At 53.1% G+C, this 16,393-nt stretch overlaps 1 protein-coding gene across 9 annotated transcripts in view; it reads right to left on the bottom strand.

Moving 5' to 3' along the window:
* Positions 1 to 16,393, bottom strand: part of LOC147112167 (nuclear mitotic apparatus protein 1-like) — a 97,912-nt gene that overhangs the window by 25,641 nt on the left and 55,878 nt on the right. For 8 of the 9 annotated variants that reach the window (XM_085999773.1, XM_085999777.1, XM_085999775.1 and 5 more), the window contains 6 exons: positions 14,489 to 14,603; positions 13,178 to 13,295; positions 9,814 to 9,954; positions 8,397 to 8,519; positions 1,931 to 5,203; positions 225 to 266 (listed from right to left, as the gene is read on the bottom strand). In XM_085999773.1, coding sequence (XP_085855899.1) covers positions 225 to 266; positions 1,931 to 5,203; positions 8,397 to 8,519; positions 9,814 to 9,954; positions 13,178 to 13,295; positions 14,489 to 14,603 — 3,812 coding nt within the window. The remainder of the gene's footprint in view (positions 1 to 224; positions 267 to 1,930; positions 5,204 to 8,396; positions 8,520 to 9,813; positions 9,955 to 13,177; positions 13,296 to 14,488; positions 14,604 to 16,393) is intronic. The other variant, XM_085999781.1, reaches the window with a different exon arrangement.

Raw genomic sequence — 16,393 nt, 5'->3', positions numbered from 1 at the left:
GGGTCAATTTACATTTTCTAGACTGAGATCAATAGGTTTTTGTTAGGCAACGATATCACGGGATCTGGAGCAAAGGCGAGTAAATGGGAGTTGAGGTTGCAGATCAGCCATGATCTAATTGAATGGTGGAACAGGCTCGAGGGGCTGAATGGCCGACTCCTGCTCCTCTGTTCCCGAAGGCATGACAGGTTACAAGCACAGACAGCACAAGACGACATTTTTACCTTCTGGTTCTCCGCGGCGAGCTTCCTTTGCAGCTCCTCAACCTGCACAAAGAGAGAGAGAGAGAGAGAGAGAGAGAGGATCGTTCCAGAGTCAGATCGGGCGGAACCCAACTGTTAGCCACAAGCCCCCCTTTCCCATAGAACAGAGAGGAGTTGCGATTCAGGAGATAACGTGTAGATAGAGGCAGGGCCACTGCTGCTCTTTGACACATATTAATGACCGGGACTTGGGTATACAGGGCATAATGTCAAAGTTTGGACACAAGACAGCAGTAGGAAATATAGTAAACAGTGAGGAGGATAGCAGCAGACTTCAGGAGGACATCGACAGACTGGTGAAATGGGCAGACACATGGCAGATGAAATTTAATGCATAATATGATTTGGCAGAGTCAACACGGTTTTGTGAAAAGGAAATCGTGTTTGACAAATCTCTTAGAATTTTTTGAGGGTGTATAGCAGGATAGATAAGGGGGACCCAGTGGATGTAGCATATTTAGATTTTCAGAAGGTATTCAATAAGGTGCCACACAAGAGGTTATTACACAAGATTAGGGCTCATGGGATTGGGGGTAATATACTAGCATAGATAGAGGATTGGTTAACAAACAGAGAGTAGGGATAAATGGATCATTTTCCAGTTGGCAGACTGTCACTAGTGGGGTGCCGCAAGGATCAGTGCTTGGGCCTCAGCTAGTTACAATCTAAATCAATGACTTAGATGAGGGAACTGAGTGTAAGGGATAGAGACAGGTTAAGTGAGTGGGCAAGAAGGATGGCAGATGGAGTATAATGTGGGGTAGTGTGAATTTATCCAATTTGGTAGGAAGAATGGAAAAGCAGAATACTTTTTTATAAAGATGAGACACTAGTAAATGTTGGTGTTCAGAGGGATTTGGGTGTCCTTGTACACGAATCACAAAGTTAACATGCAGGATCAGCAAGCAATTAGGATGGCAAATGGTATGCTAGCCTTTATTGCAAGGGGGTTGGAGTATCAGAGTGAGGAAGTCTTACTGCAATTACATAGGGCTTTGGTGAGACCACACCTGGCGTATTGTGCAGAGTTTTGGTCTCCTAATCTAAGGAAGGATATATTTGCCTTGGAGGCGGTGCAACGAAGGTTCTCCAGATTGATTCCTGGGATGAGAGGACTGTCCTATGAGGAGAGATCGAGTAGATTGGACCTATACTCTCTGGAGTTTAGAAGAATGAGAGGTGATCTCATTGAAATATATAAAATTCTGAGGGGGATTGACAGGGTAGATGCTGAGACGCTGTTTCCCCTTGGCTGGAGAATCTAGAACTAGGTGTCAGCCATTTAGGACCGAGATGAGGAGAAATTTCTTCACTCAGAGGGCGGTGAATCTTTGGAATTCTCTGCCCCAGAGGGCTGTGGAGGCTCAGTCGATGAGTATATTCAAGACAGAGAGAGATGGATAGATTTTTGGATATTAAGGGAATTGGGCGGGAAAGTGGAGTTGAGGTTGAGGATCAGCCATGATCTATTGAATGGCTCGAGGGGCCGAATGGCCTACACCTGCTCTTATTTCTTATGTTCTAAGAAGTGATCCACTGTGTAAGGAGGAATGAGGAGAGGCAATATAAACTAAATGGTACAATTTTAAACAGATTGCAGGGACAAAGAGTTTGATCCGGAAATAATAAACCACTGAAGTGACTTTGTTTAATGGAGAAGAATTTACCTGTGAGCTCAGCTTTTGTTGCTCGTCCTGAAACTTGCGCCGGTCGTCCAGGAGCTTGAGCTTCGCCTTCTCGTACTTGCTGCTCGCCTCTTCCACTCTCTTCCTGCTGTCCTCGTCCCTCTCCCTGGCGGCAGCCTCCTGCTCGGCGTGCTGGGAGGTCAGGTGGCCCAGCTCCTTGGCGTGGGCCTCCCGGGCCTTGGCCAGCTCCGCCTCCAGCCTCCCACGGACCAGGTTGGACTCCGAGCTCAGGGAGGCCGCCAGCTGGCTGCCGCTCTGCTGGAGTCGCTGGATCTCCTGCTCCTGCTCCAGGCAGCGCTCCTTCAGGGCCGGCAGTTGCCCGGCCTGGGCCCTCAGCTCGCCCAGCAGCCTCTCTTGTTGCTCGAGCGCTCCCTGGCGCTGGGTCTCGGCGGCCTGGGCCTCCGCCAGCTCCCGCTCCTTCTGGGCGCAACTCTCGCGGTCGGCTTGGGCCTGGCGCTCCAGCGTTGCCTCCGCCTGCCTCGCCGAGGCCAGCTCCTCCCGGAGCCTCTCGGCAGCCAATTTCTGGGCGGTGATCTCCTCCTTCAGGGACACGTTCTGCAGCTTCGTGGCTTCCGCGGCCGAGTCTCTCTGCTGTGCCTCAGAGGACGCGGAGGCTTGCTCCGCCCTCAAGGTCGTCACGGTTTCCTGTAGCCTCCTGGCTGCCTCCGCCTCCGCAGCCACCTTCTCGCTCAGCTTCGCGTTCTCCTTCTGCCCCTCCGCGGATTTCAGCTGCCAAGTTGGGATTTCCAGCTCCAGGGTGCGAACCTTTTCCTTCTGCCTTGTGAGTTCCTCCAGGTGCAGAGCCACCTTTTCCTTCAAGGCCCTTTCCGCCGATTCTTTCTCCTTCAGCGAACCGCGGAGTGACGCCAGCTCGGCCTGCAGTTCCGCAGCGCGCTCTTGGCTGTGCGTACCCTGCGTGGTTTTCTCAGTCTCCAGCTGGGCGATGGCGGCTTGCTGTCCTTCGAACTTCAGCTCCAGCTCGGCGGCTTGCGACCGAAGCGCCTCGATATTGCGCAGCCGCTCCTGGCAGAGGCCGCGGGAAGCGGACAGTTCCTTCTCGGCGGAATCCACTTTCTGCTTGTGCTGGCGGACCGCCTCCTCGCCCGCTGCCAGCTTGGAGCCCATCTCGAGCAGCTCTTCCTCTCTCTTGCTCAGGACCTCCGCGTATCGCAGCATCTCCCTTTCCTGGCTGACTATTTTCTCCTTCATGCTTTTCACGGCCGACACCTCGGTCTGGAGCTCGGCAATCCTCGCTTGCTGGAGCCTGCTCTGCTCCTGACACTTTTCGGCTTCGCCCCGCATCAGTTTCTCCTTGGCCTCCTTTTCTTTGCCGGTAGCGAGGGCGCTGGAAATCTCGCGCTGCAGCGCTGCAAGGCGCTCCTGTTGCTCGGCGAGGGATTGCTTCATGCACGCCTCCACCTCGGCCTTGCTCGCTCTCTCTGCCTCCACCTCGGCCTTGGCCCCCTCTTTCTCTTCCAGCAGCTTGCGTCGCTCTCCCTCCGCCTCGGCCAGGCGCTCGGAATTGGCTTTCCTCAGCTCCTCCAGCTGGCTATGCAGCGACTTGACCTCCACACGCCGCTGCTCCCCCTGCGCCTCCTCCTCTCCCGCCTGCTGCCGCGCTGCGGCCAGATCGGCCTCGAGCCCCGAGATTCGGTCCTCTTGCTCGCCCCTGGTCTGCTTCACCCGCTCCTCCAGTCGAGTCGCCTTTGCCCTCGCGTCGGAGAGCTCCTGTTGGACTTGGTCTCGCTTGCTGGAGCTTCTTCTGGCCTCCTCCTCCAACTGCAATAGGCGCAGAGATGCTTCCTTCTGGGCGGCCTCAAACTTCTCCCGCCAGCTCACCGCTTCAGCCCGGGCCTTGTCCTCCAGCGCCTCTTTCTCCTTCATTCTAGAGAGAGCGTCGCAAAGATCACTCTGCAGCGCCGAGGCTTTCCCCTGTTCCTCGGCGTTCAGCTGACTGATCCGGATCTCAAGCCCATTGCTCTTGGCCCTTTCTTCCAACAGCTCGCTCTGGGACTTTTCCCGCTCCTCCTTCAAGCCCGAGATGGTCGCGCCCATCTGATCCTCTTTTTGGCGAGCAGCTTCAAACTTCTCCTTCCAAGATGCAAGATCTTCGCGGAGCCTCTCTTCTTCCTTTTCCTTCTCTCCGACCAGCCTCAGGGCATCGGAAAGGTCGGCCTGCAGCTTGGCCGATCTTTCCATCTGCTCGTCCATTCGACCTCCTGCCGCCTCTTGACGCTCCAGTTCCTCGGATAACCGGGCTCTGCTTTGATCGCGTTCCTCTGTCAACCCCTTCACCTCCTGCGCCAGCTGGGAAAGGCGTTCGGCCTCCTGGGCCCGGACGTCTTCCCACCGCTTCCTCTCGTTTTCCAGCCCGTCGACAGTCCCCTGCAGGGAGGCGAGCTGCTGCTGGAGGGTCGCGTTAGTCCGAAGACTCTCATCAAAGCCTGCCAATTTGTTCCTGTGCTCCTCAAGGTTACCTTCAGCCTCCTGCAGCTTCGTTTTGAGAGCTGCGACCTCTGCAGAATGGCTCTGCTCGTGGGCTTCACAGGCGGACTGGAGGGTCTGGTTTTTGGAGGTCACCGCCGCAACCTTGGTGTCCAACGCGTTCACCTTCTGTGCCAGCTCGTCCCTCTCTCTCGTGAGGTCTTCAATGTCCAGCTGATTACCTTCCAAAGCCTGAATCTGTTGAGTGAGCAATTCCAGTTCAGCCTGCTTCTCGGCCTTCAACGTCTCGTACTGGGCGACAGCAGAAGCCTTCTCCTTGGAAATCCTCTCCGACGACTCCTGCAGCGCGGCCACTTGTTGCAACGCGGTCTCTCGTTCGGCTCCCACCTCCCGCTCGAATCCGAGCAGCGCCTCCTCTTTCGCCTTCAGGGCTTCGCTGAGGCTCTCGAGCTTCGAGTGGAGAGCGAGGGCTGCTTGCTGGGCCGTCTGCTCTTTGCCCTGCGAGTCCTCGGCCAGCTGGCGCCTCAGTTCCTTCTCCTCCTCCAGCTCCAGGTCCTTCTGCATCAGGGAGTTGTTCAGCTTCATGATCTCCACGTTCAAGGCGTCGAGCTGCCCGGTCAGCCTTTCCTCCTGAACCCGCGCAGCTTGCTCGAGCACATCCTTCTGAGCAACCAGCTCGCTGACGGACTGCTGGAGGGTGGTGATGGTCGCGGCGAGCAGGCTTTTCTCCTCTTTGTTAAGCGCGCTCTCTTGTTCCAGTTGTGTAGTTTTGGCCGTCAACTGCGACACTTCCATTTTGAGAGCTTCCAGCTGTAACAGTGACAGAGGGTGGGGTGAGGAGGGGGAATAAAACAGACAAGGTAAAGCTTTAATTAATTCCATTCTCCCGAATATGCACCAGTAGGCGCATGGGAACACCACCACCTCCAAGTCACACATCATCAATGATTGGAAATATATCGGCCGTTCCTTCATCGTCGCTGGGTCAAAATCCTGGAACTCCCTCCCTAACAGCACTGTGGGAGCACCTTCACCACATGGACTGCAGCGGTTCAAGAAGGCGGCTCACCACCACCTTCTCAAGGGGCAACTAGCGATGGGCAATAAATGGTGGCCTTGCCAGCGACGCCCACATCCTGTGAATGAATTAAAAAAAACTAGGAGATTAAGGGGTAATCTAAGGATTTGATAGGTTAGAGAGAAACTATTTCCTCTGGTGGGAGGGAGTCCAGAACAAGGGGGCAAAACCTTAAAATTAGAGCCAGGCCGTTCAGGGGTGATGTCAGGAAGCACTTCTTCACACAAAGGGTGGGGGAAATCTGGAACTCTCTCTCCCGAAAAGCTGTTGAAGCTGGGGGTCAATTGAGAATTTCAAAACGGAGATTGATAGATTTTTGTTGGGTAAGGGTATTAAGGGTTATGGAACCAAGGTGGTTGGATCGAGTTAAGATACAGATCAGCCGTGGTCTGATTGAATGGTGGAGCAGGCTCGAGGGGCTGAATGGCCTCTTCCTGTTCCTATGCTGAGGGATATCACTTAAAAACGTGATACCAGCATTCACAAAGCACAATTATGGCAAAATATCTCAGTGCTTCACAATGAATTCCTTTTGAAGTGCAGCGACTTGTTAAAGCAAACCATGGCAGCTATTTCCTGTCCCACAAACAGCAACAGGGTGAATGGCCTGTTTTTAAATCGGCTGGCGGGGGGCGGGGGGAACGCTAGCCTGGACACTAAGTGAAGTGCCACTGGATTTTCAACATTCACCTGAATCACTGAACAGGCCGACGGGGCCTTGGAGGAGGTTAGGGGAGCTCAGAAAAGGGTTTCCTCTCAGTCACACCCTACACAAAGAACCAACATGCATTTCTATAGCGCCTTTTACATCCTCAGGACGTCCCAGATCGCTTTACAACCAATTAATTACTTTTGAAGTACAGTGACCGTTTGTAGGCAACCGCTGCAGCCAATTGCGCACAGAAACATCCCACGGGAAACAAATGAGGTAAATGAAGAGTTAATCTGATTTTAATGCTGTTGGTCGTTAAATATTGGCCAGGGCACCAGGGAGAACGCCACAGCTCTTCTTCCAATAGTGCCGTGGGATCTTTTACCCGTGAGGGCAGACACGGTGCAACATGTACATCTGAAAGACGGCACCTCCGACGGTACTGCCCCTCCGACAGTGCAGCACTCCCTCAGTAGTGCCCCTCCGGCAGTGCGGCGCTCGCTCAGTACTGCCCCTCCGACAGTGCAGCGCTCGCTCAATACTGCCCCTCCGACAGTGCGGCGCTCCCTCAGTACTGCCCCTCCGACAGTGCGGCGCTCGTTCAGTACTGCCCCTCCGACAGTGCAGCGCTCGCTCAGTACTGCCCCTCCGACAGTGCGGCGCTCCCTCAGTACTGCCCCTCCGACAGTGCGGCGCTCGTTCAGTACTGCCCCTCCGACAGTGCAGCGCTCGCTCAGTACTGCCCCTCCGACAGTGCGGCGCTCCCTCAGTACTGCCCCTCCGACAGTGCGGCGCTCGCTCAGTACTGCCCCTCCGACAGTGCAGCGCTCGCTCAGTACTGCCCCTCCGACAGTGCGGCGCTCCCTCAGTACTGTCCCTCCGACAGTGCGGCGCTCCCTCAGTACCGCACCGGGAGTGTCAGTCTGAATTTTGTGCTCAAGTTTCTGGAGTGGGACTCGAACCAACAACCTTCTGACTCAGAGGTACCCACTGAGCCATGGCTGACATCACCATTTAGCCAGCATGGCAATTCTTCGCATGAGCGTCAACAGGGGGAGTACGGGAGAAGAGAAACCACAGCTGAGCCGGATTCTCATGTCACCGACAGCCCCACACGCGCTGCTTGCCAGCAGTGTCACTGGGGCTGCTGGCTGATTTCCCCCTCATCCCACCCCTCGACCCCAGGCCTACTGCGGCCCCACCGAATACTGGCCAGGCTGCGCTCAGCCAACTCACCGCAGGCTGGGAGTTGAACCTGTGACCTTTTCTGGTGTCATAAGAACATAAGAAATAGGAGCAGGAATAGGCCACTCGGCCCCTCGAGCCTGCTCCGCCATTCAATAAGATCATGGATGATCTAGGGCTCAAAGTCACTTCCCCGTCAGCCGTGGCTCGGTGGGTAGCACTCTCGTCTCCGAGTCAGAAGGTTGCGGGTTCAAGTCCCACTCAAGAGAGACTTGAGCACAAAATCCAGGCCCACACTCCAGTGCGGTACTGAGGGAGCGCTGCACTGTCAGAGGTGCCGCTTTCGGATGAGACGTTAAACTGAGGCCCCGTCTGCTCTCTCAGGTGGATGTAAAAGATTCCATGGCATAGAAGAGCAGGGGAGTTCTCCCCGGTGACCTGGCCAATATTTATCCCTCAATCAACATCATTAAAAAACAGATCATCTGGTCATTATCACATTGTTGTTTATGGGGGCTTGCTGTGCATAAATTGGCTGCCACGTTTCCTACATTACAACGGTGACTACACTTCATTGGCTGTAAAGCGCTTTGGGACGACCCAAGGTTGTGAATGGCGCTACAGAAGTGCAATGTATTTCTTTTCTAGTTGATTGGGGTCACTACCACTGACTGAGCTAACCAGACTGCTCACAAAACAACTTGAAGAGCGTTCACAAAGCTACAACTTGAGTATACGAGAGGGGGGGGGGGGTTAAAAAAAGGCTTTCACAATGACACAGGCTTGTCGCCAGAAACCGCTCCGACTCCACCCAACACAATGACTCGGTGATGCGCTATCAATTACTCATAAAAGACAGAGAGTTAAGAGAGTAACTAAAGGCTTTTATTAGCAAAGAACAGAGCATGCCTCTCGTGGTTGACTGGGTTCCAAGAAGGCAGGGGGCTGCAGGTCAATCACCTTTATACCTGGGCCTGTGTGGGTGGAGCCAGCCGAGACATGTTGAGGCATGCATAGGTACAACAGTGTGTAACAACAACAACAACAACAGTTTACCACACTTGGGTTAATTTTGTTTTTGGACCTACCTGGAGAATATCACCCATGACCTCGCCTTTTATCTCGCTGGAACTTTCCCCAGCCACCTTCAGCTGATCCTCCATCAGGGATACTTTCCCTTCCAGGATTTGCATTTTTTCTTCCATCAATTTCTGTCGCACACACACACACAAAAAATTACAAAAATACTCTTTAAGAGTGAAAATTAGAAAATGTGTCACCTCAGAGATCTGCAGCGCAAAAACCGGCGGAAGGCAAAATTTACAACCAAAGTCAGGCGAGTCTTTAAGCGACCTTGCATTTACATAGCGCCTTTCACATCCTCGGGGGCGTTTGGTGGGAACGGTAGCAGGCCATTCAGCCCCCTGGAGACATTCAATCAGATCGTCGCTCAACTCCAGTTTCAACTCGCTTCGTGCCCAACAAAGCACTTGTGAAGAAGTGCAGGCGCTGTCGTTTGTTGTAGGCAAAAGCGTCCAGCCAATTTGTGCACAGCAAGAGCCCAGAAACAGCAAGCGAGGTGAATGGCCAGGCAATCAGTGGTACTGGTCAAGGGCAGAATGCTGGCCATCAGGAGAACTCTCCTGATCTGCTTCAAATAGCACCACGAGATCTTCTACATTCACCTGGACAGGCAGCTACAAGTTTAATATTTCATCTTAAAATGCAACTCCTTGAAATGTGTTCGGCCGGTGGTTGGGGGGGGGGGGGGGGGGGGGGGGGGGGTGGAGTAAGTAGTTTCTGTAGCTACTCTATGGAATCCTTTAAACATTTTAACACCTCGATCAGATCACCCCTCAGCCTTCTAAACTCAAGGGAATACAAGCCTGGTTTATGCAAGCCATCCTCATAATTTAACCCTGTAACCAACGATCTCTTTAAGCTGCGCGGCCGCCACACAGCCGGGGAACCGGCTTTTAAATAGAAAAACCGCGCATGCACAGAATTCTGAATGGCCCGCTCAGCCCGTTAAAAGGGGCCAAAAAAACTTAAGAGGGAACATTACCCCGGTATTATCACACACGAGAAGCCCATTCACAATATTACCACAGTCTAAGGATAAGGGGTAAGCCATTTAGGACAGAGATGAGGAGGAATTTCTTCACCCAGAGAGTGGTGAACCTGTGGAATTCTCTACCACAGAAGGCAGTTGAGGCCAATTCATTAAATATATTCAAGAAGGAGTTGGATATATTTCTTAAGGCTAAAGGAATCAAGGGATATGGGGAGAAAGCAGGGACAGGGTACTGAATTTGGATGATCAGCCATGATCGCATTGAATGACGGAGCAGGCTCGAGGGGCCGAATGGCCTACTCCTACTCCTATCTTCTATGTTTCATTTTATTTAATTGCACTTTGATTAAAAACTGTTCTCAAATCTTTACCTCCTCCCCTTACCCCAAGACTGTTCAGTGCACTTCTGTTCACACACACACACACCTTACCTTCTCTGATAGTGTCACGTGGAGGTCGCTCTCCAGCTGTTTCTGCTTTCCTTCCCAGAGAGGCACGGCCGCCTCGTGCTCATCCGCCAGCTCGTTCAGGGCCTTCTGGGACTGGGACAGACGACTCCCCAAGTCGCGAATCTACGGTACACAAACAGAGGATTCTTACTCCAGTCCCGAGGCGTCTGCCGACTCGTGCACGGGGAGTCGTTGGCTCGGGGGAGCAACAGAAACATCAACCCTGAAACAAGTGACTGTTGACCTCTGCCGCTGGACAGACTGCCGAGGTCACCCAGTAAACCGACAGGTCGTGACAAGGTGGTCAAACAATGACAAACAATTGACCCACGACTTTTAGAAGTGACCTGAAGGGTCACGACTGCCACAGACAAAGGCCACACTTGGTTACCAGTGTGACATTGCTTTAGTCAGTGAACCGAAAGCTTGCAGTCTTTAGTCTGACGCACCCAGCGCCGTCAAAATGTTTCCAGTGCAATGGAGACGAAAGACCTCCCTCTACCTGCCCGTGCAGCGAGTGACCAATGTAAAACTACTGATTGTAATTGTGAGCACTGACTCGAGCTGCAGAACTGATTATCCCATCAGCACACAATGAATCCTAATCAACTCAAAGGAAATCTCGTCAGCCGCTGAAATCAATCAATCAAGCTTTGTCTGCAAAGGCAGATAGATGGCATTGAAAGAGAGAAAAACACTTTATATATAATAGTGGCTTATCACCTCTCTTGAAATTCACTAAAGTGCTCCACACACTGACCACTTCTCGAAGCGCAGGCACTGTAACATTGGGCTGACACCGGAGTTACTCTGCGACTGCAACGTCCCACAAACAGTAAATGAGGCAAAAGATCAGCTGGCCTATTTTTGATGCCACTCCCTCAGTACTGCACTGGGAGTGTCAGCCTGAATTATACACTCAAGTCGATGGAGTGGGACTTGAACCCACGACCCAGAGGACAGGAGTGTTACCGACTGAGCCAAGCGGACATGAATCAGATTCATGGGAAATAGTTTGTGTCAGCTGTGGCTCAGTGGGCAGCACTCTCGCCTCTGAGTCAGAAGGTTGCGAGTTCAAGTCCCACTCCAGAGACTGGAGCACAAACATCTAGGCTGACACTCCAGGGCAGTACTGAGGGAGCGCCGCACTGTCGGAGGGGCAGTACGGAGGGAGCGCCGCACTGTCGGAGGGACAGTACTGAGGGAGCACCGCACTGTCGGAGGGGCAGTACGGAGGGAGCGCCGCACTGTCGGAGGGGCAGTACTGAGGGAGCGCCGCACTGTCGGAGGGGCAGTACTGAGGGAACGCCGCACTGTCGGAGGGGCAGTACTGAGGGAGCGCCGCACTGTCGGAGGGGCAGTACTGAGGGAACGCCGCACTGTCGGAGGGGCAGTACTGAGGGAGCGCCGCACTGTCGGAGGGGCAGTACTGAAGGAGCGCCGCACTGTCGGAGGGGCGGTACTGAGGGAGCGCCGCACTGTCGGAGGGGCAGTACTGAGGGAGCGCCGCACTGTCGGAGGGGCAGTACTGAGGGAGCGCCGCACTGTCGGAGGGGCAGTACGGAGGGAGCGCCGCACTGTCGGAGGGGCAGTACTGAGGGAGGGTCGCACTGTCGGAGGGGCAGTACTGAGGGAGCGCCGCACTGTCGGAGGGGCAGTACTGAGGGAGCGCCGCACTGTCGGAGGGGCAGTACTGAGGGAGCGCCGCACTGTCGGAGGGGCGGTACTGAGGGAGCGCCGCACTGTCGGAGGGGCGGTACTGAGGGAGCGCCGCACTGTCGGAGGGGCAGTACTGAGGGAGCACCGCACTGGAGGTATCGTCTTTCGGATGTGACGTTAAACCGAGGCCCTATCTGTGCTCTCGGGTGGACGTAAAAAATCCCGAAGAAGAGCAGGGGAGTTCTCCCTGGTGTCCTGGGCCAATATTTATTCTTCAACCAGTATCACTAAAACAGATCATCTGATCGTTATCACATTGCTGTTTGTGGGATCTTACTTTGTGCAAATTGCCTGCCACGTTTCCTACATTACAACAGTGACTACACTTCATAAAGTACTTCATTGGCTGTAAAACGCTTTGGAGCGTCCTGAGGTTGTGAAAGGCGCTATAGAAATGCAAGTCTCTTCTTTTTCCTGTACCTTGCTCCAAAGGCCCTGCTTATTTTGTATTGTCGTCCGGTAAAAGACAATATTGAGTCACCAGGATGGTCCTAGCTTTGATCCCTGATCTGAGCAGTGTTGACCTAGAATGTGATTAATTTGTTTTCCTCCACATGCACGCTGCTCAATGAGGGATTAACACTATTGCAGTTTGATAGACAACGTCTCTGCAGATTAAACTATGTCCCATAAAATTAAGTCAGGCGTTAATACTTCTGGTGGGGGAGGAACGTATTGGAAGACTGGAAACTCAGCATTTGGGAAGGTGTTGCATGAACCCATGGAATGAATGGCGCTATATAAATGCAAGTCAGTCTTTCTTTTTTTTACATATCAGGCATGAGACATTGTTGTAGAAGTTACAGCCAGGAAACAGGCCATTCGGCCCAACTAGTCTATATCGGTGCTTAACTTTCACACGAGCAAATAGTCTTAATCACATTTACCTGCCCTGTTCCCAAATTCCTTTATCCCATTTTCCCTCAATCTAACCTCGAATGTTGACGACGTTTCTGTCTCAACCTCTAACCCGGGAGGTGAATCCGACAGCCTCACCACTCTGTGTGAAGCAGTTTCTCCTCGCCCCGCTTCACAATTTCATATTTAATCCTGTATCTATGGGACCTCATTTTTGATCCCTCTAATACTGGAAACAATATCCTGTCCCATCCGCTCAAAATTTGCAACACCGTTGGTGAAGAAAGCCCTTCAGCCCATCTGATGGAGAATATCAACCCTAGCGCACCCCCCCCACCCCCTCATTACAACATCCGGCTGCCTGTTGAAACCGTTTCAGTGTCCTGGCCTCAGTCACCATTCCAACCGGTTGCAGGTGATCACATCTCCGTCCTGTCACCCATCCTAAACCTGATCACGTGTCCTTCTGTCCTACAAGAGGGGCGGATTTCAAGGCGCCGGTCCAAGTTTACTGTCTCGACCCAGTTAAGGGTCCGTTAACTACACGGTTATGTATTTGCTTACATTACAAAAGTACTTCATTGGGTATAAAGCACTTTGGGACATCCTGAGGTTGCGAAAGGTGTTATTTAAAAATATTTTGTGCTGCTGTACAGTCCCCAAGGCGCGAGCCTCAATAGTGCGCGGCAGCAGGTTATTCGACCATGGAGGCTTCACTTCCCGCAAGGGTCAGTAAAGAGCGACAGTATCAGGCTTTACTGAAGATTACCTTGTACGAAAGGTCTCCATTTTCCTCTTCGAGTTTATCGATTTTTCGCTCCATTTGGCCTTTCTCGGTCTTTAGATCCTGGCACTGTTTCTGAGCGTCGCGCAGCCTGTTCAACAAACTGGGGAGAGGGGACAGCGTGCTGAAGTTAGAGCACGTAATGAATGCACAACGCGCACTAGTCAGAAAAACTCTACAGTCAAGCCAGTGTCAAAATAAAAGAAAACTCCAAACAGCACGGCGGACATCGGCAGGTGGAAGCCTTGCAGCTTTCGCGACTGCAGGAGCACAAAAAAAGGTTAATTAAATCCTTCGCATGCTGTGCAGAGTGGGGGGGGGGGGGGGGACTTCACTCCCCCCTCCCAGGTAGGACGTGCAGCATCTCAGCCGTGCCACCAGGTGGTGGCGCAGAGAGGGGCGGAGAAGGAACCCTCCTCCCTCCCAGATCGGCACTGGTATAGACCCTGGGGATAGGGTGGACTCGTGGAGCACAGATACCCCCCCAGCCCCACCCTCACCCCAAACCTTTGGGTTTTAAAAGCCTGCTGGGGTGAAGGAGGGAACCTGCCCAGGCAGCAACAGCAAAGATGGCTCATTGTCCCCCTCACCCAGCGACACAGGTTAATAAGGCTATTGGGGAGGGGGGGGAGCAAACCAAGCACTGGGGTTCATTTCTAGAGGGATAGAATTGAAAAGCAGTGAGTGAAGTTATGTTAAACTTGTATAGAACCTTGGTTCGACTACACTTGGGAGTACAGTGCACGGTTCTGGTCTCCTTTTAGAGGCACTGGAGACGGTGCAAAAGAGATTTACAAGGATGATACCAGAACAGAGAGGTTATACCCATCAGGAAAGATTGAACAGGCTGGGGCTCTTTTCTCTATAAGATTGCGAAAGGGTTCGCTAGGGTAGAGAAGATGTTTCCACTCATGGGGGAGACCAGAACTGGGGGCTATAAATATAAGATAGTCACTAATAGAGAATTCAGGCGAAACTTCTTTACCCAGAGAGTGGTGAGAATGTGGAACTCGCTGCCACAGGGAGTGGTTGAGGCGAATAGTATCGATGCATTTGAGGGGAAGCTGGATAAACACACGAGGGAGAAAGGAATAGAAGGATATGCTGATGGGGTGAGATGAAGAGGGGTGGGAGGAGGCTCGCGTGGAGCATAAACACCGGCACGGATCTGTTGGGCCGAATGGCCTGTTTCTGTGCTGTAAATACTGTGTAACTTGGCTCCTCGCCATTCAACGCCCCCTTGAGCTGTACAAGAAATCTCTGCCATCACTGCGGGTTGTGGCACTGCAGCCATACCTTTCATTTTTTTCCCTCAGATTGCCGAGCTCGTCGGGCTGTTCCTCGCTGGCCTGTCTCTCGGTCAGCTTCACCAGACGCTCAACCCTCTGCTGAATGATGGAGATCTGTGTTTCTAAATGAAAGAAAATGAGATCACAAGATAGCGTTATGGTGCGTCTCCTCCTCTTGTTTCCAATGTGCTTTCGTGAAGTTGGTGACCCCCCCACAAATGCCTCCATGTACACTGGCCACTCTCATCCAAGGGAGGTCAGAAAGACAGAGTTTCATCCGACAGACGGCCCCACCGCCTGTGCAGCGCTCCCTCAGTACTGCCCCCCCGACAGTGCGGCGCTCCCTCAGTACTGCCCCCCCGACAGTGCGGCGCTCCCTCAGTACTGCCCCTCCGACAGTGCGGCGCTCCCTCAGTACTGCCCGTCTGACAGTGTGGCGCTCCCTCAGTACTGCCCCTCCGACAGTGTGGCGCTCCCTCAGTACTGCCCCTCTGACAGTGCGGTGCTCCCTCAGTACTGCCCGTCCGACAGTGTGGCGCTCCCTCAGTACTGCCCCTCCGACAGTGTGGCGCTCCCTCAGTACCGACCCTCCGACAGTGCAGTGCTCCCTCAGTACTGCCCCTCCGACAGTGCGGTGCTCCCTCACTACTGCCCCTCCGACAGTGTGGCGCTCCCTCAGTACTGCCCCTCCGACAGTGCGGCGCTCCCTCAGTACTGCCCCTCCGACAGTGCGGCACTCCCTCAGTACTGCCCCTCTGACAGTGCGACGCTCCCTCAGTACTGCCCCTCCGACAGTGCGACGCTCCCTCAGCGCTGCACTGGGAGTGTCATTTGGGATTATGTGCTCAAGTCTCTGGAGTGAGGCTTGAACAATGAAGTACTTTTTGAAGTGTAGTCACTGTTGCAATGTAGGAAACGTGGCAGCCAATTTGCGCACAGCAAGCTCCCACAAACCGAAATGAGCTAATGACCTGGTGAGAGTGCGGCCCATTGAGCTACGGCTGACCCAGGTCAGCAGAGAATTTGACAGACAAACTTGACCCTGAGCTCACCTGTAACCATCCCAGTAAAGGGGGTCAGAACAAACGCACCATTTCATTTTCCCCGTTCCCCTCTGTTCCTGAGCCCAGGGAATGCAGAAGCCAACTCTACCACCCCAACCACTGCCCCAAGTCCGAGTCCGAGTAGCCAACCCGAGAGGCAGACTGGAAATCAAACCGGTGGCCTTCGGTACTGTCCGACTCAGCGGGATGTTACTGATCCCAAAGCATCATTTGAAGAGGAGCCAATGTTCCTTCTAATTTTTTTTTCGTGCGTGGTCCCTTTAAATTTGCTTCGGGACTGCGCATACCGTTTTCAGCGGCAACAGCGATCGCTGCGCGGCCGCGCTCCAACATTCCTCCCTCAATTGACACCAAAGACAGGCTCAGTTATTCATTTCATTTGCGCAGAGATTGGCTGCGAGTTTGTCCAACTAACTCATCGCACACCAAGTGTTCTGGGGCATCCCGAGAGATGCGAGGAGGTCCTACAGCAATCCAAGTTCCTTCTTCATCCGTGGATTACAAACTGAACAATCAAGGGATGTTCAACACCCTTTCCGATCAACCTGTTGGATCTCAACAACAGCCGGGTATTGTTGGGTCTGCAGCTGCCAACGTTTTATAACTAGAACAGTTATTAGCACAACTACTTTTGGAGAAGAACAAGAGGGTGGACACTTTGGTTACCCGTGGATTGTAGCGATGTCATGGGAACACCGTCACCTCAAAGTTCCCTTCCAAGTCACACAACATCCTGACTTGGACATACATCACTGTTTCTTCAGCGTTAATATTCTGGAGTTACCTACTCAACTGGTTCACGGACGTCCCTTTAGGGCAGTGGTTCTCAAACTGGGGTCCGTAAATAC

This window comes from Somniosus microcephalus, chromosome 10 (assembly GCF_052327205.1).
Source record: "Somniosus microcephalus isolate GS21.2 chromosome 10, FLI_Smic_1.0, whole genome shotgun sequence".
Classification (NCBI taxonomy): domain Eukaryota; kingdom Metazoa; phylum Chordata; class Chondrichthyes; order Squaliformes; family Somniosidae; genus Somniosus; species Somniosus microcephalus.
This window is presented reverse-complemented; position numbering and strand designations above follow the sequence as displayed.